This window comes from Carassius gibelio, chromosome B16, assembly GCF_023724105.1.
Source record: "Carassius gibelio isolate Cgi1373 ecotype wild population from Czech Republic chromosome B16, carGib1.2-hapl.c, whole genome shotgun sequence".
Lineage (NCBI taxonomy): Eukaryota > Metazoa > Chordata > Actinopteri > Cypriniformes > Cyprinidae > Carassius > Carassius gibelio.
This window is the reverse complement of record NC_068411.1, coordinates 26,894,863-26,921,951: the sequence shown is the minus strand read 5'-3', so window position 1 is coordinate 26,921,951 and position 27,089 is coordinate 26,894,863. Positions and strand designations below refer to the sequence as shown.

Sequence of the window (27,089 nt, the reverse complement as noted above, 5' to 3'; positions counted from 1 at the left end):
AGTAAACAGGTCACAGAACGTCAGGACGCGCTCGTTAAAAGGAGTTTGCTGTTTTTGTCGGCTGAGCCTCTATATAAATTGTTTATGAGTAATCAAGCATATTTAAAACAATGCTTAAATGTGGTAGTTTCAGTGGATGTCTTTAAAGTCGTTATTATCTGTCTTTCTAACTTCAACCACACCTGTTCTAAAACCCCGCCCTCTAAAGAATGGCAGCCAATCAGACTTTACAAAACCTGAACACAGATGATGACTGGCAGGTAATTTACGTTTTTGATTGGCTAAGAAAAACGCGAGCAGTTCTCTCAGCTCTGCTGAGGACACATATTTTGGTAATGTCTATGAGATAAAAGAAACACTTTATACTCGATAAATTAAGTCATTAATACATAAATAAGAATATTGTATTAGGGATTTCCAGCTATCAAACCTTTAAAATAACTTTTATGCAAAAACAATGGACACAGAAGCGATTTGAGTGTGGCGCTTTTCGGAACAATAGTCCTCACATGAACAGTGAAGTTTAACAGCATTATATGTGAGAGATTGTGTGTGTACGGCGACCGCGGTGGATCAAAATTCATGTTCAAACAAAAGCGCGAAACGCCTTCCCCTCCGCCTTCAGTCCGAGCGGACAGCGGCTCCGCGCACACACACACATACATTCACAAACACACACACTCGTGCGCACGCACTGAGCGAGGGGGACGCGTGTGTGAGAGCAAGAGGCTGTGAATAATCCTCATTCCTTCTGCGACCCGTTCGGCTCTTGGATGATCCATAATAACCTCTCATAATAATCTATACTAATTGTTAATAATCAATAATCATCCGGATCAACATGTCCCGCAGAAAGCAGAGCAACCCCCGGCAAATCAAGCGTAAGTTCCTCTGTTTATTATGATTACTACTATTTGTTTCAAAGCCAAGCGGAGTAAAGTTGGATGAAAGGAAGATCTAGATATATCAGTTTATTATGACAACTGATAGTAGCAGCACAGGTGCAAATGTTGTTGTTTTAGTTCTTCTTTAAATCTCGTTTGATGTTCGGTGTTTTTGTATTTAACGAGGCTTGTTTTTCGCGTGATACGGTGAATGTAACATTTTTAGGACTTGTTTGATATGCTTTCATTTTGCGTTTACTAATTCTTAGTGCATATTTTAGTTTTGTTGTGTTGTAGGCTATAAAATGTATTTAATTCTTAAAGTTTCACATAGTGACGATCACAGAAACTGAATAAATTAGTTGTTTTTGATGATGTTAAGCTGATTCTTTCAAAGCCCCAGGATTGTCTGTTTACAGTCAGTTCTTTTTTGTATTTGTTAAGGCATGTGGAGTTGTTTTTCATAATAGTGACATTTGAAGTCTTGCATATTTTGTTTTCTTTTTTGCTTTTATTTAGTATTTATGCATATTGCAAGTTTATTATTGGCTATCAAACAGAATTAAAAATAAATAAATAAAATGCAGCTGTTTTTCTAGAAGTGCTTTTGTAATAGTTATGCATGTTTTTTTAATGCAGAACATTTTTTTTATTTCGTAGTGAGAATCTCATAATCTGATTCAGTGTTTTATTTTAAAGTAGTTTCAGATTTGAAGATGTTCAGCTGATTCTTTAAAAGGGTGTAAATAGTGTTTTGCGTCTGTTCATCTTTCAGACTTTTTATATTTGACCATGTTAAGATGTTTTCCATGAATAACAGGCAATACATTGGTTATCACATTTTTATGTCATGTTTTTATTCTTTACATTTTATTATCGCGTTATTTTTGTTTGGCAAGATGTATAAAATTATGATAGCTGAATTGTCATTCAGTTTTTAAGTCACTGTAGATTCACGTCCAGCGATACTTGTGAAAAGGGTTTAAGGGTCTGTTTACAGTCAGCGGTGGATGTCAGAAAACAATCACCCAGAATCCATCATACATGCTAATAACGACTGAAATATAGTTTGTGCACTTATGATAATGTGTAAAGAAAAAATAATTAATTAATTTTTTTAGGCAATGTCTAAATGTGTAAAAACAAAACCTATTTAGTTGTTGCATTCCTTAAATGCATTCTTCCAAAAAAGTATTTATGTGATCTAAAATAAATATAATATTTAATAAATATGACAAAGAATAATCTGCAGAGCTCTACAGAGTTGAATAAATAATGTGTTTCATAAAATATACACCATCAGCTTGAGCATTTCCATTTTTCAGGGCCTATTTTTAGGACACTGTTATGATATAGTACCTGAATATTTTCAGCACCTCACGAAGTGAAAAGTTCAGACAGTATTTTTTGCAGTTCTGTCTTTTATATAATAATCAAATAGGCTGGCTTTTGTTGCATTCATCTTTTGTGAATGAAAGAGCCAAGTGCGATCGCTGTTCAAGGCCTTTAGAAGCAGCCTGTTTGTGTGTTTGGACCGTAGGGAGGAAGAATGAAGAATCTTCTTCCTCTGTTGAGAAATGTTGATTTTTTAGGAACAGGTTAAACTGAGCCACTAAGAAGGGATAAAGCGAGATTGCACACTTTTAAAAGCCATATATCTTTTTTATCGGCGCTTCAATATTTGTATGTGTTTGTTTTAGTGAAATTAAATGTTTCTGCTTGAATATGTGTGTGTGTGTGTGTGTGTGTGTGAATGAGATCATTCATGCTTCTGTTGAGCTCATGTACATAAAGTTAAATTTAACTTAAAAAAAAAAGCTGTATTCTTTGAAAATGTTTTATTTTGAACGTTCTGTCATTTGCGTGACACATTGAGATGTATTCTGTCAGAGCAAATATTGTCTGACTGTACTAGTATGCAGTACAGTAAATACAAATATGTTTGAAGGCTTTCAGTCAGTGCAAAGCAATCTTTGCATATTTTGTTTGATGTGGTACTTTCTGTTATCTCATTCGACACGCATGACAGCTTCTGAATACCCGAAATGAGCTCGAGTCATTAAACTGTTGACCGAGGCGTTTGCATGCAAATCGTTCTGCATCGATTTCCTTCTGAAATGCATCCGAGATGGCCAGGAACTGAGTTATCTAATGGCTCTCACAGCTCCGTTACTAGAGTATTCATAATATCAGGGTATTGTCTCTGGCTCCGAAAGGTCACGCGGAGTCCGTAGTTCCTCTTTCTGGCACTTCAGGAAGAGGAAGAGAGAAGAAGAGACCGTCTGATCCAGTGCACAGAGAGACCGAGAGTCATTCTAAAGGACAAAAAGGTTGTTGGGCACCGTAGCCCCCCTCCACTGCCATACGTTGGTCGGTTATCTAAAATAGTGATTTATGCAGTATTTTAATATTTAGCTTATTCTCTCCCCTTGGGTGCTCTCTGAGCAATGATAAAAACACTGTGCTGAAAAAGCACCATTAATTTGCACCGATGCCTGTGAGATAGGGCCAGATAATGGGAATGATAAGGCAGGCAGATATACCATCAGAGCTACGATTATTACCATTAAAATTCCAACCCAGCAATCTGCAGCCGGCTGATAATTCCCTCTCCGTTTCCACTACTTTGGATGATAAGGCAAAAAATAGTCATCCACTGCTCCTTGATTAGGCTGCCTGGATTTCCCGATAATGCAGTGATAAATTATGTATTTCTTCTCCTTGTTTTTTGGCGCTGAACGTTACATCTGATCCCATTTTTTATTCATATTTATTTTGTGTTGGTTTTGGTTCCCGCCCCCACCGGTGATTTGAAGACCCCTCTCACCCTCTCCTCTTTCAGTTCTTCTCATCGTAATAAGAGTTTGATAGAGAGGTGATGGAGGGTGAGATGTTTTGTATGGGAGCTCATATCTGTGTTATCAGCTCACCTCCACGAGCGGCTGCTCGCCGCTGTTGTTTTTAGCCCTTATCACCTCATGCCAATATGCCAATAAATTGGCCCGATTGTTAACCAGGCCAAGCCAGGGCCAGTGAAAATTTATGACAGGAAGAGATGAAAATATCGCTGATGCGTTAGAGATGAAGCACGTTTAGCTTCGCAGGAGAGCGTGATGTCTCAGTCTGTGCTGAGGAATGCCTGGTGGCGCTTTAATAGGCAGGGCAGATACAAGGGTTGGCGAATGGAAAGCGTGCCCCGTGGTGTAATTTGTCTGTAAAATAGCCCCTGGAGTTGCATGTGTGGGCTTGGAGAGCAGGCGGGTTGATGGGTAAGGCCTCTCTCCATCTGTTTTTGCTCGCTGCATGTCTGTGCGCTTCTAAACGTCACTTTGCTTTGTGGGATGCTAAACGGCGGTTTTTCTTTCAGCTCTCTTTCAAAATCTAGTGAGCTGCCTTGCTGTCTATTGCCTGCATAGGAATCATCATTAAAACATTTACGTTTACCTCATGCTCGTTCTCAAGACCACCATCTATAATTTGATTGCCAATCTCAATAATTTTGACATTGATGAGCACTGTGAGATCGCTGAGACAGACTAGCCTAAAAATGTAACCTTTACAACTTGATATATGAATTCGTCAGATGCTTTTATTCAAACCGGCTTTAATTGTATTTAGGGTATGTATTTTATCACTTCATCCACTCCCTGGGAATCAAACCCGTGACCTTGGCCAAATTGCTCCCCCAGATATTTGATATTCTTGACGCTGCTCTCCTACAGTTCCATCCTGTTTGGTATTTGGATGACTGAAAGTTACCAGTTCCTCAGCGATCTCACAGTGCACGTCAGTGTCCAAATTATTGAGATGGCTAATCAAAGAAGGTGGTCTTTACTGCTCAGAGAAACAGCAGTTTGTAGCAAACTAAAGTCAATCAAACTACTGGTGATGTCACTTTATGCAAATGAGCAGCAGTAACATGCTGTTAAGGCAGGATGTTTGCTAGATAAACTAATTCTAACCACTAGGGGTTCAACAACACAGTCAAGTGCAGTTTTGTTTCAGACCACTCAGTTTTCAGCTGACAGTTGACAAAGGAAACACATCTGACTGAAATAGCTACTTTTAAAGTGTTTTTTTTTTTTTTTTTAGTTCCAGTGCTGATCCAAATGATTAGTATGCTCGAACTGAAGTATAGGGAGGATTTGCCAGCATTCGGTGCTGGAAAATGGTAGTCAGAGATCTCGGGTGGAGGTTTGCTGTTGCTCTTTGTGAATGTGTGTATAATCGACTTTCAGTATGACTTCATAATAAGTGTGTGATTATCATCTCGGCTCCTCCCAATGGATGATGATGACATACGAGACCTCCGTCAGGCCTATCAGGTGACACGTCTATCTCTGGATGGGGTTTATCACAGTCTCAACTTATAATGATGCAGTGAGAGTGTTTGCTGACTTGGCTGCCAACATGTCAGTGTGTGTGTGTGTGCGTGAGTGCATGGATATGTTTATGTTGGAGATGAAACGGATGGTGTGTGTGGTTTGAATTCTGTGGTTTACCATGCAGGCGGTTTACTATATGTAGTTCTATTTTTATGCCTTTTTATTTGATCAAATTATTGAATGTATATGGAGCTTACATATTTATGTCTGCGGTCTGCTCCTGTGTTTCATCATCAGGGAAAGTTTTGACACTGCAAGTCTGTGTGTGTGTATCAGCTTAAGCATCCAAGCATCCAATGGTTTTGGAGGAGAACATGTTTTTGGTAATAATGAAATTCCTCTGGGATGACTTTCTCATACTTGAGACCTTTCTTTGGTAGATTCCACTGATGAAAGCATGCAGATTTTTTGTGTTCCTCATAGATTTGTCTCATGACAAATGGCTGCTGAATGCCAACTTTCCTTTTCAACATCTGTTGGCTGCCAATTACAGCTTGCGTTGCTTCGCCTTGTCTAAGCTGAAGGAGCCATTCGACTTCACACACTTATAGAAATCAAATTTTCTGATGGATAGACAAGATTGGAATCATCTGCTTTTATCAAGTATATGCAAATGCTTGACCAATGTCTGCATATGCTCATTTGCATTCTGAATACTTTCTTGCATTACTATGCTATACCAATACTTAAACGCTCGTTATTTTAATAATTGTAGAAATTTTTTTAACCATGTGGACTAAACGTAAACATATTTTATGTAAAATATCTGACTCAGGACAGTACTAAATAAAAAAAACATGCATTTTGTATGATCTCCCTTATTTTGTTAAAATTATTCACATTTTCACAGATTCTGCAAGGGGTTCACAAACTTCTGCATGCATCTCTCTCTCTCTGTCTCTCTCTCTCTCGCTCTCTCTCTCTCTCTCTCTCTCTCTCTCTCTCTCTCTCTCTCTCTCTCTCTCTATATATATATATATATATATATATATATATATAATATATACAGTTGACCTGAAAGACAGAACTGGCTATAAAAGAATAGTTAATGTTAATCGTTGCAATAGAACCAATTTTGCATCAGGGTTGGAATTGAAAGCTTGGGTTGTAATATGATTTACAGTAAGATCCATTTCCAAATGCAACAATACACACAATACACAGAATCGAGCTTGTGCAGCTATAAGCATTTGCATTTTTGTATTTATGTAGCGTATTTTTCCAGTCTTGTTATTATCACTGGTTACCGGAGAAATGAATTGATGTTGTGTTTTTATCTAAACATCACAGTTGTAGTTCCACTAAATGAGTGTGCATGTAGATGTAGAGTGTCCGTTTCCAGGGAGGAAAATACAGATGTGTGTGAAGAGTTTGCACATCCATTATTAGAGTAGAGGAATGCTGTCATTTCTGTCTCTGGTCCATCCTTTCTCCCAAACATTCCCCTTTTTCCTTTCCTCTCTCACTGTCAGATTGTCTGTCTGTTTCTCTCGCTGTGTTGGAAAACAGTCGATGATGCATCAGGGTTAGTGCTTTCAAAAGGTGGAGGCCATTTCCTGCCGAAGTTTCCTCTTTATCTTTTTTTTCCTGAATTCCTCACAGATGATTCCAGAGCTGACAGTTTGCCTTTTTTTTGCTCTGATATTTGTGCAGAAAGAAACACTGTAAACAATATGTTCATCTCAAGAGAGCAACTCATCAATGTACGGTTGTCACTTCAGATTCACATTAGTTTCAATTCTGAATTCATTAATTTTCACAAGCCTGGTAGTTGTTAATCATTCAGTAATTTCTTCACAGTTAGTTTACATTAAAATGAAGATTGTTTCTATAATAATAAAAAAATATTATATAAAAAAATATATTAAATGGATCAAAAGGCATAGCAAAGACTTTTATATTGCTACAAAAGTTTTTCAAATAATTGCTGTTCTTTTGAGCCTTCTTTTTCATCAAAGTATCATGTATAAAAAATCAGTATGAATGATTTCTGATGGATCATGTGACATTGGAGACTGGAGTAATGGAAAATCCAGCTGTCCATCACTGGAATAAATAGCATTTTAAAATATATTCATTTAGAAAACCGCTATTTTAAATTGTAATAATATTTCACAACATGACCATTTTTACCATATTTTTGATCAAATAAATACAGCTTTGGTGAGCATTTTTCTAAAAACTTTTAAGGAGTAGTCTATTATATAGTGTGCATGACTCATTTTAAACTGCTTTTATAGTACTTTTTGATTGGTTTCCTCTTTGTGTTCAACTTGAGAGTGAGTAAATGATTTTTGTGCGAACTGTCCCTTTTAGTCAACTTTTTCCTTTGACTCTGTCTTGAAGGACCTAACAAGATCAAATCGCAGAAATTGTACTTGACTAATCTGTGTCGTCTGTTGTTTAGTTTATTTGGCTGCGATATCAGTGATCAGTCTATTGAGCTCCAGGTAACAATTGACTTTCAGCCTTCGAGTTAATAGCCTTGTGTCTTGCTTGTACAGATCAATATTGGTATTAATTAATCAGCGCTATCGGCCACGCGATCTGCTTCTATTTGTTGTTACATCAGCGCAATATCAATAGGGAAAGTGTTCTCCCTGATCGCCATGGCAACTTTATCGCTCAGGTCAAAGAAAGTTTATCTTATCTTGCTGCAGAGAGTGGCAAACTGCTTCGAAATCTAGTTTAGACTCTCAGATTATCGATTTGACCGTTTCTGCTCTGTCTGTCTGCTTACTCTCTTCGGCTTGCATTCTGATCAAGACAGAAAAGGAAGGATGGATCATCAGTATTTAAAGTCTGATACTGCCCTCAGGAAAGAAAAAAATCACAAATGAGATCTCTTTTACATCTCAATTGTTTCTTCAAGACACCAATGAGATTAAACAGCAGGGGTTTTTTTTCCTCTTGAGAAAAAGACCCAGTAATCTTCTCATGTGTGTCCTCTACAATTTCCTCTATAGAAAAGATCTCAAACTTTTTTGATAAAGTTTATTATTAAGAGTTTTTCCTCCGATCATTCCAATAACAAATGATCTGATATATGCTTTCAGTGTTTCTATGCCTGTCCTCTTCCTGGATATGTCAACGATTGTCTCAATTTGTGTGTAATTTTAATTTATTTTTTAGGGACTTTTTAAGGAATTTCTATGTTTTTTTTTGTTTTTTTTAACCCTCCGACCAATACAATTGTTTTCTTTGGAAGGGTATTAAAACTTAAAATAGGAGCTTTACAACTAAAATAAAGATATGATTATCAAATAAAAATATATTTACTGTATATCACAAAATATTCGTATAAAATATTTTTTTAATATAATTTTTATGTATTATATATTCATTTATTAGTATTAACATTGTATATAGATTATAATTAATATAAAATCTTTTTTTTATTAATTTTACATTTTATATAAATATTTTAAATGTTTTATATAAATATTTTAAATGTTTTATATACATATTTTAAATGTTTTATATAAATATATAAAATATTTATTTATTAATTTTTATAAATTACATTCTTATAATTGCTTTTAAAGTCAGACCATGTATTTGCCCAAAAAATAATAAATAATTAGAATGACAGTGTTACCAGCATTAAATATATATATATATATATATATATATATATATATATATATAAATGTATACTAATGAGACTTTAATCACTCCGTTGAAAACATGATGAAGGTAAATTAGTTGTTAATGTAGTCAACTTTTAGTTAGTAATGCCGCAGTACTAGTACCGTCTGCAGAGTACAGCAACTTCTCTGTCTTTCCCACTTGTTTTCCCAGAGGTCCCAGTTGCAGCCCAGTTTGCGGTTTGGTTTCCAGCATGGTCATATACCTCATCAGGCTCAGAATAGCCCCCGGGGAGCCTAACACACAGACGCTTGCGTTTTATCCCCCCTACTCCTGCCTGGGGGACACAATCGCTTCATTTACCATTCTCTATTTGGCCCCTGCCAAAAGGAGAATCAGAGAGAGAGAGAGAGAGAGAGAGAAGGGGCCACATCATGAATTCACTCATTTCACTCTCACGTCTCCTTCACCTTGGCTCCGAACATCACCGCCGTGGAGATACGGCTCAATTAAGTGTGTTTCACGGGTTAGACCGCCAATCTGCCCGCCAGAATTTTATCAGCGGAAATCTTAGCATGTAATGAATATGGATATTGACTTGTGTTAAGCGTGTTTGTGTGTGTGAGAGACATGGAAATGAACACAAACGCACACTCCAGTGCGACCCAGAATGAATCAGACTTTAGCCAGTACGAGTTTCAGAAAGAGATTCAGGAGCCCAGAGGATGGCTGCTGTTTTTTCAGAGCTCATGAGACAAAATTGAGTTCTTTGTTTTGTTTTAATATAAACGTGTAGCTATAAATAAATATTTTTCTTTGATGCACCTCTCAGTTTTGTTGAATTGAAGTTTCAGATTTGTCTCAGAGACATATAATTGGGGAATTTTATGAGAAATGTTTGCATTCATATCGAGAGATATTTGACTTTCAATTGCAGACTTCCCTTATGAAACAAAAATATATTGCAATATATTGGAAAATATCATGTAATATATGGCATATATTCTTATATAAATATTAATATTTTTCTAATATATTGCAATATATTAAAAGCGGCAATCATTTCTATATTTTGCTATATATTATTTAATATATGTATCATCGATATATTATTAAATGTATTCAAATATATTAAATATTAGAAAATAAAAATGGGAAAATAATATATTACAATTTATCACAATATTACAGAAATATATTGGTAAATATATTTTCCTTTTGTAAGGGTTGATATTTTGTCATAAATGTTAATGTCACTGGTGTCTTAAAGAAAACAACTGAGATGTTACATTTAGATTTTGTTTGTTTTTACTTATTTTCATTCGTGTATTTTCCATTTATTTTCCATTTGCCTTTTTATTTTCTTACTAATTTCATTTGTTTGTTTATGTATTTATTTATTTACCAATTTGAGATCTCATTTGAAACTCTTTATAGAAAAGTCTTTTATTTGAATTCCGTTTAATTTCATTTTTGTCCAGGAGAAATAAATGAGATTTTAAAGAGATCTTATTTCTGGGATTTCCTGTTCTTTTGCCATAGGAAATGTTGACTCACTTAATGAGCTTATGATGATAATGATGATATTAGTTTTTTTGCTCGTGTTAAGATCCTTTACAGGAAATATATTTTTCATACGCACTGACCTTAAGCTGATGACAGAAATATTGAAGTGTGAGTTTCTGGCAGGAATTAGTGCAGCTCGTTTATATATCTGATGGAGGGGTTTGGGCATTTCTCTGGCATTTCTTGGGAAACATCATTAAGGAAAAGGTGCTGGAGAGGATTAAACATCAGGCCTTTCACTTCAATTTGTACATCAGCATTTCCTCAAGTTTGTAATATTAAGCGGACATCATGTTTCAGACCGGCTGGAAAATCACTGCAGACAAAGCTCTGGAAAATAAACAGATCAACAATTTACGTCAGATAAGTAAGAAATAAGAAGTAAACCTCCAGAACATGCTAAGGCTTTAAGGGTAAAGCTGTGCATTGATTTGACAGGGCTGCATCTGAGGTTTGTCATGATATGGACTTTCTGTTAAAACGCGGTTTTATCCTCTGATTCACGCATATCTGTCCTTTTGCATTCATATGTGTCAGTACACACAGAATGTGAGCCGGGATTTGACTTTAAATGGAAAGTTCACAAAAAAATGATAATTTTGTCATCATTTAGGCTGCTCACCCTCATGTTGTTATAAACCTGAATGACTTTTTATTCTTAAAGCTGCGGTAGGGAACTTTTGACGCTCTAGCGGTTAATAAACAGAACTGCTTGCATCTTGCGGAAGAACACCGTAGCCGGAACTACTTCTCTCTGTTTATGTCTATGAAGAATCACAAAGGTACTGGGTTACTCCACCGCGGTATCCCCGAAGCAATCTAAAATAGTCCGAATATAAACACTTATTATAGGTGTACCCTAGTGATTCAGGACAAGCTAAAAACACGGTTTGGAAAATGGATTCATGGTGTACTCGCTTATTATGTTCATTTTTCTACATTTTGAACACAAACAAAGTTACGGACCGCAGCTCTGATTGGTTGATTTTTACCGGGAGCGGATGACTTTCTGCAAATGGCAATAGGACACTGGGAGGAGCCAGAGGAGCTTGATTTTTTCACAGATTATCTGTCTCATATTCTACTGTCAGGACATAATGACAGGTTTAACAAATATGTAAAAAATATATTTTTACAAAAGTTCCCTCCTGCAGCTTTAACTCTGTTTTCTTTTATTCTAAATCAGTTCAGTTAGAGATCAGAGAAAAATGTAAAAACTCACAATTTTGTTGAATACTAGTTAAAAACGGATTGAGTGTTGCTCTATTTTTGCTTATGAATATGAGTGTGTATTTGTGTATAAGTGTGTGTGTAGGATTTGCAGAGGCGCACATTTGACCATCATCAACTTTCTTAAGCCACTGAAACAGAATGACGCATGGGTCAAATGATAAGAGCGTCAAAAAAATAAGAAAGTGCTGATTGATTGATGTCTGGCTCTGCGTCTGACAGCGAGTTTCGGATCAGTGTGTGTTTGATTCCCTCTCTCAGATTGAAGCTCGGCAAATGTGAAGGACAAAAAGGTCACAGATATCTGTCGTCTTCTCTCACATCTCCCACTGGTCTCCTGAAGCTAGTCATTGCACATTGGTCAAGTGTGGCAGCTTAATCTGAGGTGATTTACATGTTTCATTTTTACATGAGTTTTGTCCATGTCTGTTAGCTTTGACGATAGTATATGATGCTTTAAGGTTGATATCAATTAACTTGAAACTGATATAAAATATGCAAAAAGAATAGTCTTTCTTAGTCAAGTTTAGAAACTGAGTCAAAATGACTCACAAATCCGTGTTGACTCAATTTAAATTTGTCTAATTGAATGAATCACTGAAAGCCAATCATTACTGTTGTCATATTCAAATAGAAATGAACCACGTTGCTGTGTTTGTGTACTTATTGCTTGAGATTGACACAAGAAAGTAAGTATGCAAATGTTAAGGACCCCATGTCTTTCCCTTTTGTGCTAAAGGAACTATTTATGGAACAGGAAGTGTGGAATCAGATCCAGAATTGTATCTCCCTCTTTTTAGAAATAAGGAAAAATTAATGTGTCAACGAAGAGATACTCCAGCTGAATTTATAATGTATCATAACCAAAATTCATTGAGCATCAACATGAACCATTGCACTTCAAATGGAGGACAGAAACCCTGTCTGATCGTGATACGGGAGGGTTGAGTGTGCAGTAATGTGTGAATGTAATGCACCACCGATTGTTTGAAAGGACTGAAATCAAGGACATGTACTGCCCGGTTCATAGACGGTTTAATCATAATGATCTCCATGTCTATTCATTTCTCATGCTTTCCTAAAGATTAGCTCCTGGTGGTGGTCAGAAATGTACATTTGAAAGGACTTTAATGAATGTAGTAAAATTACTTTCAGCACATTCTCTCCAAACAAAACGGCCCTTGTTAGATAACAGCTCAACTGAGAAGACTGCACACGTCTATCTGTGTTAAAAGAGTTTTTTTCTTACCTATACCTCTTTTTGTTTCTTTCTCTCTGACTGTGACTTCTGATAGAAACATGGGAAACCCTTATTTCACTATCCTTACCACAGTTACCTATAATGATATAGTCTGACTGCCAGTCAAGTAGTCAAGGTTTGGCTGCCCACATGGAAAAAAAAACCTATATAAACATATATGTTCTATATAGGTTTTGATATAGGTTTTTAATACATGTGACATAAATAACATTGGCCGTTTTCCTATATTATATGTACATATATCCACACATATATATGTACACACACACACACACACACACACACACACACACACACACACACACACACACACACACACACACATATATATATATATATATATATATATACACATATATATATATATATATATATATACAGTATTGTTCAAAATAATAGCAGTACAATGTGACTAACCAGAATAATCAAGGTTTTTAGTATATTTTTTATTGCTACGTGGCAAACAAGTTACCAGTAGGTTCAGTAGATTCTCAGAAAACAAACAAGACCCAGCATTCATGATATGCACGCTCTTAAGGCTGTGCAATTGGGCAATTAGTTGAAAGGGGTGTGTTCAAAAAAATAGCAGTGTCTACCTTTGACTGTACAAACTCAAAAATATTTTGTACAAACATTTTTTTTTTTTCTGGGATTTAGCAATCCTGTGAATCACTAAACTAATATTTAGTTGTATGACCACAGTTTTTTAAAACTGCTTGACATCTGTGTGGCATGGAGTCAACCAACTTGTGGCACCTCTCAGCTGTTATTCCACTCCATGATTCTTTAACAACATTCCACAATTCATTCACATTTCTTGGTTTTGCTTCAGAAACAGCATTTTTGATATCACCCCACAAGTTCTCAATTGGATTAAGGTCTGGAGATTGGGCTGGCCACTCCATAACATTAATTTTGTTGGTTTGGAACCAAGACTTTGCCCGTTTACTAGTGTGTTTTGGGTCATTGTCTTGTTGAAACAACCATTTCAAGGGCATGTCCTCTTCAGCATAGGGCAACATGACCTCTTCAAGTATTTTAACATATGCAAACTGATCCATGATCCCTGGTATGCGATAAATAGGCCCAACACCATAGTAGGAGAAACATGCCCATATCATGATGCTTACACCTCCATGCTTCACTGTCTTCACTGTGTACTGTGGCTTGAATTCAGAGTTTGGGGGTCGTCTCACAAACTGCCTGTGGCCCTTGGACCCAAAAAGAACAATTTTACTCTCATCAGTCCACAAAATGTTCCTCCATTTCTCTTTAGGCCAGTTGATGTGTTCTTTGGCAAATTGTAACCTCTTCTGCACATGCCTTTTTTTTAACAGAGGGACTTTGCGGGGGATTCTAGAAAATAGATTAGCTTCACACAGACGTCTTCTAACTGTCACAGTACTTACAGGTAACTCCAGACTGTCTTTGATCATCCTGGAGGTGATCATTGGCTGAGCCTTTGCCATTCTGGTTATTCTTCTATCCATTTTGATGGTTGTCTTCCGTTTTCTTCCACGTCTCTCTGGTTTTGCTCTCCATTTTAAGGCATTGGAGATCATTTTAGCTGAAGAGCCTATCATTTTTTGCACCTCTTTATAGGTTTTCCCCTCTCTAATCAACTTTTTAATCAAAGTACGCTGTTCTTCTGAACAATGTCTTGAACGACCCATTTTCCTCAGCTTTCAAATGCATGTTCAACAAGTGTTGGCTTCATCCTTAAATAGGGGCCACCTGATTCACACCTGTTTCTTCACAAAATTGATGACCTCAGTGATTGAATGCCACACTGCTATTTTTTTGAACACACCCCTTTCAACTAATTCAACTAATTGCCCAATTGCACAGCCTTAAGAGCGTGCATATCATGAATGCTGGGTCTTGTTTGTTTTCTGAGAATCTACTGAACCTACTGGTAACTTGTTTGCCACGTAGCAATAAAAAAATATACGAAAAACCTTGATTATTCTGGTTAGTCACATTGTACTGCTATTATTTTGAACAATACTGTATATATATATATATATATACACATATATATATATATATATATATATATATATGTGCATACATATACCTATATAGGTACATATATGCATGTATTCATGCACCTATATGTTCACCTATAATAGTAAAATTAAAATCCATAGCTGCTAGGCAACATAAATAAAAGTCCAAAATGTAAAAATGTACATTATTTATTTACTCAAGATCAATCAAATAGTACAAAACTAAAAATATAGTACAAGAACAAAAATAAGACAAAAAACCTGCTAGGCAACATTAATAAAAGTCCAAAATATAGAAATGTACATTAAGTATTTACAAGAACAATCAAATAGTACAAGAACAAAAATAAGACAAAAAAACTGAACAGAAAAAAACTTCTCAGCTCCATTAGATATATAGAAGACATATCTTGTATGTATAGGGCTTATATGTGGATATGAAGAAGCAGTACAGGAGACCTATATTTCCTGTATATGCACATATATGCACCTCAATTTTGCCTATATATGGCATATAAACGCATATAGGTTCTTTCCATGTGGGTGGTTCTCTATTGATGGCCATTTATGTGTAACCATGTATTTTTACAATATTTCCACAATATATTACTTATACAGAATTTAGTGATGCACCAATAAGGACATTTGGGAAATGGTCTACAAAAATTGTTATTCAGAAATCGCTAGTAAAATTTACCATAATTATGTTAAGTAGCACATTATCTTAAACATGATGTAGAAAAATTGTAAAACATATTCCAATATTTTCAATAAAAAAAATAGTTTTGCAGGATTGATAACTTGAATGTTCCATAAATACATCTTAATATTATATTTTGAAGCAAATTAAACAAAAAAAATCTTTCTTTTATTGCAGTTATATAAAAATATAACGTTCACAAATGTAATTGAGAATTAAGAAAAACAAACTTACATTTTTATTTTATTTGCGTTTTCAATATGTAGGCCAAATATATAAACTGTAGGATTTTTATCGGCTTAAAATATCACTTATCAACTGATATGACCACTGATATATTGTAGATCCCTAATAATGTAATATAATGATCTGGAAGGACCGATTAAGTGTCATTGAGATAAATGGGAATGCTTTCTCCAGGTATCATAGACGTCCCAGGTGTGGTCATAACTCCTCAAGATTTTAAAACCTTATAAGTGAATATGGAAACATACAAGCCTCTCAGTAGTAGCTATCCTGATCTGTGAGGTCAAAACAACAGACTGAAGAAAATAGTCCATATGCTTCTGAATTCGCATGCATTTTAATGGTAGTGTGAGCAGGCCTTTAGCGTGGAAGTGTGCTGATCTGGATCTGAGGTGTGAATGGGTCAGTGGCCACGTGTTCACAATGAATAGGCCTCAGCGTGTGATTGCATGTGTCTCTGGTGTTCAGGCCTGTGTGGGTCTGTGCGGTTCCCACTGGACTCTTTGTTCAGCACCTATCGGCATATCAGCAGAGAGTCCTTCAGCCTGGGCCTCTAATGCACCATGTATGGCTTTGTAGAAGCAGCCAGGATTGTGGGCAGTGCTGGGCAGCAGGATAGCTGCAGGCCTTCTCTGCAGTCAGTGGATTAGAGGTGGCCTGCTTTCACACACACACACACACACACACACACACACTTACACCGGTGTGAAATCAGGCTTCGCTCCCCTCTCCTCAAATGCTAAAGCCTCTTCCCGACCATCTGTAAAATCCCCCAACTCTGTGTCTAAGTTGAGTTCAGAGTCCAATCTCTACTGCCAAAGCCTGAGAGAGAGAGAGATAGTTGAGTGACAGAGGATAGAAAGGAAACGGAAAGAGTGATTGAGGTTATGTTTGGAATGGTATATTAGCCCTTGCTACACACAGTGTGTACGGTATACTGCCTAGTTTAGATATCAGAGGTGCCTGAATTTGCTACCAAATGTAACAATATCAGTGTTTGTATCAGTATCAGTAGGAATGGAGAAATGCTTGAGGGCTACATGACATTTGATACATTTCATTTGTTAATACTCATGAAATGTTTAACTTTTATGTTTCATTTGTTAATTAGTCTGTTCAGTAACTTACTGGGATTTGATGTCAACCATTTTGTCCAATATTTAAAAATTTGTTTTAGCAAGGTGTATCTCGTGATTGCTGTTTAATTCTAATTGAGCAAGATTATTTATGATTTCATTTAATTCATCACTGATTTAATTAATCTTTTGTTCTTGTAATAAAATTAATTAATATTAAAAATCTTTAATTTTAAGCAGTCTGAGCAAATGAGATTAAAACAAGTTAAAAAAATTTAGACTTTATGTAGCTCCGCCTCTTTTTCGCACTGTGGTAGTTGTCTGGATTGGATGTCCACAGCGTGAAGGAAGGGTTATACGAATTTATGAATGAAATGTTCATTTTTGAAATCTGCCCAGTCTACTGACATTTGTTATGAATCTGCTCTGTTATGTACTGCACACATTGATGTCACTTTATAGTTTGGACTGTGTACTGCATAATGCAAAAATAGCTGTTCTTGCAATAGTAAGTTTATCTCGCAATTCTGACTTTTTTTCTTAGAATTGTTCATATCTCACAATGCATAAACTTACAATACTTAGTTTATATCTGCCAATTCTGAGTTCATTTCTACCAATTCTGACTTTATATCTCACACTCAGTGTTATGGTGGAAATAAGACTGGAAATTTGAGATAAAATGTTGCAATTATTATTATTAAAACATTTTTTTGTGACTTCCATACTTTTCTCTAGAAACTCTACTGTGACCCCATAGGACTTCATAATTTCTGACTTTTCATAATAACTAACTAATAACTAAGCCAAAATGGTTTAAAGTGATTGCTGTTTATTTGTACGGTTTAAAAAAATGCCAAAAATGTATTTTGTTTTTCCTTATGCACACACTCACTGATTTGTTTGTAATGTTGTTCATAATGGTGTTGTATTTCTTAATCATCTAAAAATCTAGATCTGTGCTTGAAAGCACAATGAGACGAGGAACTAAATCGAGTACGATTTCTCTTCAGACTCTCACATTCGTTTCATGGCGCTTTGGCAGTGAGTCTTATTCTGTGGTTAAGCTGGGTGCATTTTTTCCATATTTTGACATTTGTAAGTCAGTGGTAACACTCCTCAACGTCAGCTCTCTCTGCAGCTGTGTCGAGAAGAGGAATAAAAGAGTCTATCTTAATCAGGACACAAATTATATAGGTTTTTTTTTGTTGTTTTTTTTGTTCTGTGGCTTTGGAGTTGAGATGCATGTCTAATCTTTTGTGATTGTGTGGCATTTCGGAAGGGGGCTGGGGAGAGGAGGGGGTCGACAGGGAACATTGGCCTTCGCCTCGGCCAGCTCATCAGCTTTCCATCCTCGATGTGAATCACGTTGTCGTCGGACTCATCAGAGATGGAACGTTGATTGCTTTTTGACGCCCCTCCAGCATGGACTCAATTCCGCATACATCATCCAATTTGAACACACCCAAAGTTGTGTATGTGTGTGTGTGTGGCTGTGTGGCTGTGTTACTTCATCTCTCTCTCTTTCTCCTCAAAGACACTGATTCTGAGTGCTCTGACAGTCTGTATGTGTGTGTCTCTTAGGTGGTGAGGCTGATATTACGGTGTTGGTTTTTTGTTTCTCAGTAAATTGCAAGAAATTTTAATGCCACATTTGTCCTTTTTGTAAGTGAAAGCAGAATGTGTTAGTCACATCTATCATCTGTCAAACAGCTGAGGAAAAATATATCTGTTTTGAATTTAGTGGCACAGAGAGTTTTTTTTTTTTTCATGAAAAGCATTTTTAAATCACACATGAAACAAGTTATGGAATGCTTAGTGCTCTCTCACTGACAGTGTTGACTCATTGGTGGTTTTTTAGACTGATGTCACATTTCCAATGCATTTACTTATAAAAATGATATTTTATTACATTTTGTTTACATAATTCAAGTCAAAAGTATGAAAATTAGTTTTCACCATGGTAAATAAATGAATACCATAGTTATATATAATCTCAGAATTGCAAGATATAAACTTGCAACAAACAATTGTGATATATAAAATCAGAAATCATAGAAAAAAGTGAAAAAAAAACATGCATTTCAAGATATTTACTAAGAACTGTAGGATGTACACTCAAATCGCTAAAGAAAACAGGCAGGATTTTGAGTTTATATCTTGAAACTGTGGCTTTTATCTAAGATTTGCAAGAAATTCAATTTAAAGGCAACATGCATGTTTAGTATTACATACTGAACTACTATGCACTAAACAGTTAGCACATTGCTCATTGTGAAGATCTAAGATTCCCAGAAGATCTGCTATATTTCCAAAAATCTACAGTACACAGAGCCCACTTTATGAGAAATGAATGTACCTCTCAGTACAATGCACTAAACTTGACTTTCCATTTCCAGTGTGATGAATAAACCAGATTTATCAGCTGCAGTTTTAACATTTTATCAGTTTGTTAAATCATTATTTGATCAGGCTGCAAAAAAAAAAAGAGAAAAAAAAGACATTTATGTGTTCTAAAACTGAATCCAAACCCATATTTTATTAGACATAAAACCTAATGAGGTCATGTGACTATTTATGTTTCATACTGCTTTTTGAAGCATTTATCAATGCAAGAGGAAAACATAGAAAGTGGTACACTAGTTTCCATTCTGAAAGCAGTCTAAGTTTGTCACTTCCTATTGAAAGCATGTGTCATGTCTGATTCGGATGGTTTTTAAAGAGAGTTCAATTAGGAGAAGAGCAGAATTAGGTTAATACCACAGGGCTTAACAACAAACATCTGTTTTATTTTAAGCATTGACCAACGGGACATTGAGCTTTGAATCAGTTGGAGAGCTTAATTTGAGTTTCCTCCTACACATTTCCCCCAGGTATGCAAATGAGCTCTTTGTAATTGGTGGGCGTAACAAAGGGGAGGAGAGTCGCTTAATTAGGCAGCACAAATGAGTGCATGTTATCCAGCCTGCTTTAATAAAATTACTGCAGACAGACAGCATGTCACGCCTCGCTCATGCAAAGAACACGAGCAGGACACTTTGTACTTTTTGTAATTCTGCGCAAAACTTTTACTCAGTATCTGTGCATTTTATTAGCTTTTATTCATCTAGCGAATGGTTATATCCAAAGTCACTTGTAGATGAAAATTGCTACAACACTTGTGATTTATGAGACTGAAGAACTGCAATACAAGCCTTGCTCTGAAAAGCTAAAGCAGGTCAATTTGATTTGTTTATTATTATTATTATTATTATTATTATTATTCATGTTTTAATTCACCTGATAAAGGTCATGAGACCGAAAAGTTGTCAATAAATTTAAATTTTTGATACTTTTGCAAGTATTTGTATAGTGTGTGGGATTTTCAGTTGTTTGTTTTACTTTTTTTTCCTCCACACCTATCTATTACCTGCAAGTGTGTCACAATGTTTGTTAATTGACTTAAAAATAAAAAAGATAAATATTATATTATATTTAACATAAGTATTATTATATTACTTAATATGTCATCACATTAGATAAAATATGAAACCAAGTGGAATTTGTTTTATAGAAAGACTACCATATCACCATAATAAGTGCAATAAATATGCAAAATGATTTTTTTTTTTTTTGGGGGGGGGGGGGGGTTGTCAGACATGGCATTGTGCACTGAAAAATACTGCTGTAGAAACCATTTTCACTCAGATATTTCTAATTGTCAAGAAAATGCTATGATTAAAAAGAATTTAAAATGGAATCAAACACATTTTGAAGAAGAAATCTTTTTTTTGTACTCCAATAATCTTTGTTTTATTTACAACTTTGAAGAGACATTTTTTCCAGCGTGTGATATTAAAGTATGGCTGCACAGTTCAGAATCCCAGCAGATGTTGTAGGTCATCCGGGTATTGTTCACCTCCAGTATCATGAATACTAAGGATCCTTAGACATTTGACACACTGCTTTTTGCATACTTTGTAGCAGGTACACAGATTCTGATGCAGGGCTTGACACCAACTGGTTAAAAGTCATTACAAAAATGGCTCAGAAAAGTGAAGTTAGTTCAGAGTTCGGTTTATGCAGATGCCACTTGGTTTGATGTTTTGTTATCTAATGCAATGAGACTCAATCATTTTTATGCGTGGCATAAGTGTCCAAGCAGTTTTTTAAAGGCGGCTGATCTGTACATCTCAGGTCTGTTACTAAAAGCTTTTGCAGGAGCACAGGTGCTGTTCTCTGAGCCGGAGCCCTGTTTTCGTTACTCTACGTGTTAGAAACCAGAAAAAAATAATAACACAAAGTGCAATATCGGCTTCAGCAGGAATCATACTGCTGTTTCTCCTCTTAATCTCGACACTGATCTTAATTCCAATAAAACGTTTCCTTTTTTCCGGACCAGGAGGCACTCCAGTCGTGTTTCTGTGGTCATACTTTATTGAATATCATTTTAGATAAGAATATAATCCTTTCAGCCAGATGATGTATATTGACCAGCTTTTTTTTATCAATAGTGTACAAGGCTGGAGACCTTTAAAGTGGAGTGTGAGTTTGTATCGGTGTGTACTTGTGTGTCATTTCATACTCTTGACTTCTGATCTATTGAAATAAACCCACATGATCTGTTAAGGAGGGTCTTGTATCAACCTGAAGGGGTTTATTTGATGATAATGACACCCTGATTGTACATTTGCCCTGCTTATTATGTGGCTATTTACCAAATAAGTCAATGATTTCTTCTTTGAAGTATTATTAATATATTATGAATAGTATTCATTTGTATGTTTTTTTACGGAGTCTCTTATGCTCATTTAGGCTGTATTTTTTGATCAAAAATAGTTTATATATATATATATATATATATATATATATATATATATATATATATATATATATATATATATATATATATATATATATATATATATATATATAAAATGATTGCAATGTCTAATATTGGTTTCCTATTTTAATAAACTTTAAAATATAATTTAGCCTTGTTTCTAAAAAGGAAAAGTTAAAAAGTTAAAAAAGAACAGGATTTATTAAAAATAGAAATCTAACCGAACACTATAAGTCCTTACTTTCACTTTTTATCCATTTAACACATTGCTGAATAAAAGTATTAATTTCTTTAAAAAAAAAAAAAAAATACTGACACTAGGGCTGCACGATTATGGCAAAAAATCTTAATTGTCAATTATTCCATTGAAATTGTAATTGCAACTGCGATCACAATTTACATTTGAATGATGTTTATATTATTGTTTGATGCAACTGCATGTCATATTTTTATATGAAAATAAACAAGCTGTAAACACTCTTAACTGGAAAACTTGCATGCTTTTCTATAGTACTAAGCCTCAAATTTCAACTATACATCGGATTGGTTTCTTCTTTAAATTATAAAAAAGTAAAAATATGAATGGTATTAAAATGTCATACTGAAACTGATATTAAAATAATGGGAAAACCCTTAAGATAACACGTAGCAAAAAAAAAAAACACACATCTTAATCAAACAGAATAACATAAGTGGACTTTGGGCAATTAATTGCTGGTTTGAACGATTATGTTATTGTGGCATCCATAATTGTAAGCACGATTAGAAATTTGATTAATTGTGCAGCCCTAACTGACACCAAACTTATTAAAATAAAAGTGTATGTATTTTTGTTGGCACCAAAATCTTCGTGGTTAGTGCGTCAACATATATCGCAACTGCACTTACGGCCCCCCGAGTTCAATTCCTGTATTGAGGTCCCTTTTCAAACCCACTCCACTTTCTCCTATCAGTCATTTTTACTGTGTCCTATCTGAACAAAAAGCCCATAAAAATAACAACAACAACAAAACTGTGTATGTAAATTGTAACACAAAATTTCTTTTTTTAAATAAACTCTTTAACTAATTGCTGTCCTTTTATCAGAGTCTGGGGAGGATATAAAGCTTGATCGACTCTTGTTTGATCGAAAACCATCAGGTTTGTCATCCTAAGGGATTGCAACATGTCGGAAGTGTTACTGTTGATGTGACTGCACAAAGTTGAGCATGGACTTGTTTGATGTGACTGCAGGGCCTAGTCTTATCATCCAGGATGATCATTCTTATCATAGGAAAGAAAGAAAAAATGCTTAATATCTCAATTGAATCTCCTGGACAGAAATTAGAGGAGATGGATAAAAACTAGAGTGAATGTTGATTGTGATGGTGTTGATCAGTTCTTGTAGTTGGCGTGAGAGAGATCCAGATTGGAGAAGTTCTTGGTGGCAGATGTCCACACGAGAGCCCACACTGAGGTGACATCTCACCCCAAAACTTCACCCAGGAGGAGGTTTTCCTCCAATTTACATTGAAATCTGTTCACCAAACCCTCTGTAGTTGTCACATAACCCCGCTTACACCTGCTCATATTCTCTTACTGTATCTCTCCTGCTCTGTTTTCCTCTTTTATGCCACTATTTGATCCGTGAGACCTGCCTGGCATTAAGCGGTGCAACCTGAAATTCCCAGTATTGGCGTCTAGGCTGTGCATCTTGGTGGATTTGGGGCAGAGAGAGCTTTTTCTAATGCCGTTATCCTGTGTTTCGGAGCACTGCCGTTCTCTACCCTCAGACGACTAAGGCTTGTAGACCCGGCATGTTATCAGCACCAGATGAGCATTGACTCCAGCCTTTTAATGTACGGTAGAAAGAGAGCGAGAAACTAATGAGAGCCATAAAGCACCTACTGGATAAATAATTAGGCTGCTTCACAAAAATCCTGCCTTAAAGAAAAAAAAAAGCGTTCTTTTTCTTCTGAAGTCAACAGTGTCAGTGATTTCTGAGGTGTTTTTCTTCTTTCATTTCTACTGTGGAGGATATTCTTCAGTGTATTTGCGTCTAAAGACTCTGAAGGTTGACTGCACTGAATAATGAATGTGTATCTCTAACAAAAGCACATTTAATCTGAATATCTCCAGCTCTGAATAATCACGCAGGGAAATATTTCCCTCTGACATGCCACTTATTAGCTAATCCTTCAGAAAGATGGTTATTAAACATTTAGATTAAAGCTGTTTGGGACATGTCTGTATATTCTGTTGCAGTTGTTCGGATGATGAATATTATATCTTTATTTCTCAAACTTGCATGTCCTAAAGGAAATACACTATCAGTATTTTCAAGGCAGTAAATAATTAATGCTAAAGTTTCAGATATGTAAAGCATCAGATATGTATTTTTAAAAGTATTTTTAGACATGTTTTCGAAACATAATTTTTAAAATAGTTTTTCAATAAAAAAAATATATAAATAGAGATATGCACAGTAAAATAGTTAAAGATAGTTAAATTAAGATAGTTAAAGAAAGTTAAGGAGCAGAGAGACACACTTTATAAGAGTTTGATCATTCTAGCAAGTCTTAAATACATAAGGCATGTAGGATTTGTCATTGTTGAGTTCACTGTTCCCATTGTTCTAATACTCCTGGTCAACATTAATGATAACAGTAAAGTCAAAAGCAGTTCTAATGCTCCACTGCATTCATACAGAAAAGACCAATCAGTATGAAAATATTTCTGAGATGTCATTAATTTTAGATGGAGTTCAAGAAATTCTAAAATTGTTGATCTTAAATATCCTGAAAGAATGAGTTCTCAGAATGAAATGGTCTGTTTGGAGTCCATAGATGAAGCGGTTCAAGCTGAATTAATCGGGGGAAAATAAAAGATTAAGGAGTTTCAGCGCAGTCCTGATTTGCAAGCACTATAATGAGCTACTGTATACATTGCCCACAAATACAAGAAAGGATAAATGAGATTGTTTTGATCAAAAGACTTCTAACTGTTAACATGTGATCTGTACAAGCTTAATATGCATCGTGTACAGAGTGTTCTTTTTTTTTATGTGTGCCGGGTCCCTCAGGATGGGCTGCTATTGTTGTCACGCTCTATGGAGCGTTCGCATCCCCATTGTTCTAATACTCTTCCGATGTCTTCTGAAGCAGGGGATAGAAGGGAGAGAAAGAGTGACATTATCCTCACTGTCTTTGATGGCGACTTGTGCTTCGGCACTAGCTAATCTGCCGCTTTAATCTCCCTGGCAGATAGAAATAAACAAGCAGGTCTATGAACGAGGCACCGCACATGGGTAAACCGCAGGAGGATTATGGTAATTTTTAAGGGATAAGTAGAAGTATTTGAAACATGGCCGTTCTAATAGGGAACTTGCGAGAATTTTCTTGCATGGAAATCCTCTCTTTGCTGATTTTCAAATGCTTTTCGATATCCTTTGGCCTCCACGATCGGCCAGTCGAAGGACAGGAAAACACGTTCAAAATTTGGAAAGTGGGAAATCAATTAGGAGTTGCAGCTCAAATGAAAGGCAAAGCACCGTTCGACCTAAAAGTAAGGCTGGCTCGCCTTTAACCAGGTCCATTACAAAGGGAAAAGGAAATCACACTGCATACCTGATCCACCAAAAAAGCCCTTTTGAAATGGGTTGCTGGGTGACATCCAGTCTGGCAAACACGGCGGGCATCGATGGCGCAGCCTCTGGGCGCGAGGATGCTTGGCCCGAACGCGGCGGTCCTGGGCACGTATCAATGGGCACTGGCCCATCCTCTGGGAGCTCCTAAGCCATGCTGTCTGAAGGAGAACCGATGGGCTTGGCAGCACATGTGGGCATGCGGCGCCTGCCTGCGTGGGCACCCGATGTTATCGCCTTGAGCCACTGAACATGCTGCCCACCTCTCTGAGCCCAGCCCAGCTGACCTCCCTGACTGCGCCTCCTCAGAACTTTCCAAACAAGCTCTGCTTTCGTGCGTTTATTTCAGTATACTTTTCCTTTTGGTGCATGAATAAACACAAAATGCAAAACAGTCCAAACGGCCTTTAAATTCAAAACTAAGTGTGTCATGTGTCACGCTAGCTATGCGCTTTCGAAGTGACTGTGAATGTTGACTTTGAATGAAAATATATAACCTTTGCTGAGAAGCCAACTGTTTTTTTTTTTTTTTTTTTGAACAGCACAAAAACCTGGATGGAGAGCGAGTTTATGAAAGCGTCAGGCAGTGGGCGGGTGAAAGCGCGGCCCCGTGCTCGCTTTAAAAGAAACTCTGGGCGGAGGTGAGGGGCGCGCTCTTTCCGCTCAACTGTCTCTGGAAGACTGCTGCCAGGACATATCTTTTGTCTTCCATTATCTTTATTTTCTTATTATTTAAAATGGCCGGATTTTTCCCTCTCCTTTGCTCCAGCGGTCTTTTTTGATATCCATTTAGATTGGAGCTTCATTAAAAAAGCTCAGACAATAGAGTGACTTCTAATTAAGAGCAGCAGCATCTGGCCTCTGGCACTGTATCCCAGTGTTCCATCTCTTTTGCTGGGGAGAATTCATTTGTTTCTTAATTAAGAAAAACACCAATAGCGTGAAAAATCTGCTTATGTTACCTGAATCCTAATTAGTTAAATAGTGAGTGGAAAAACACATTCCAGTAGCCCTAGAAATGAACTCGGCGCTGATAAAAATGAACTAGCCTCGCATAAATCGAAGCCGGATGGAAAGTGTGCCGTCATTACGGCTAAGACAATATGCAAACTATCTTCAAAGAAATCAAATTGCCGGAATGTTTTCATTTGCATGCATTAACCATTAACATAATGAGGGGAAGTGACACCGGACCAGGATCGCGCGTCTGCTTGGATTGATAACTCCTACGTCGGCAAATAGTCTTTTCCGCCGAGCGCGAGCAGCCAGATCAGCTCTGAACTGTGAGCGTGCGCGTGCACATGAATAAACCCACATGCCTCTGTCTACAGGAAGAAAGCGAGGGTCTGCGGACATGTCACGCAGAGCACTTATCAATCCCGTGGTGGGCAGGCGGCCAAAGCTGGCACCGTGTGCGCAGAACGCCACCATTTTCAAATCCAAAACCATTTTTCCTGCTTGCTACATGCTATTGCGGGCGATCAGCCTCTCAGGTCAAATGATTCAATTAAGTGTCTGTTTATGGCTGATACCAAAGCTGGGTGTCGTCTTCACTTATCACCTTTTTTGCAGATCAGTGTTCTCCCAGAATGCCACAGGAGAGATTGCTGGGGCTGTAATTAAAATGGCACGGAGACAAATTTGACGTAGGGGCTAACAAGCAGGAGACGGAGCTGATGCGGAGGGGGGAAGGAAGGAGG

At 36.5% G+C, this 27,089-nt stretch overlaps 1 protein-coding gene across 2 annotated transcripts in view; it reads left to right on the top strand.

Moving 5' to 3' along the window:
* Positions 1-292: 292 nt before the first annotated feature.
* Positions 293-27,089, top strand: part of LOC127975139 (zinc finger protein ZFPM2-like) — a 144,447-nt gene continuing 117,650 nt past the window's right edge. The window contains exon 1 of one of the 2 annotated variants that reach the window (XM_052578960.1): positions 293-881. In XM_052578960.1, the coding sequence (XP_052434920.1) occupies positions 842-881 (40 nt within the window). In that variant the 5' untranslated portion in view covers positions 293-841. The remainder of the gene's footprint in view (positions 882-27,089) is intronic. The other variant, XM_052578961.1, reaches the window with a different exon arrangement.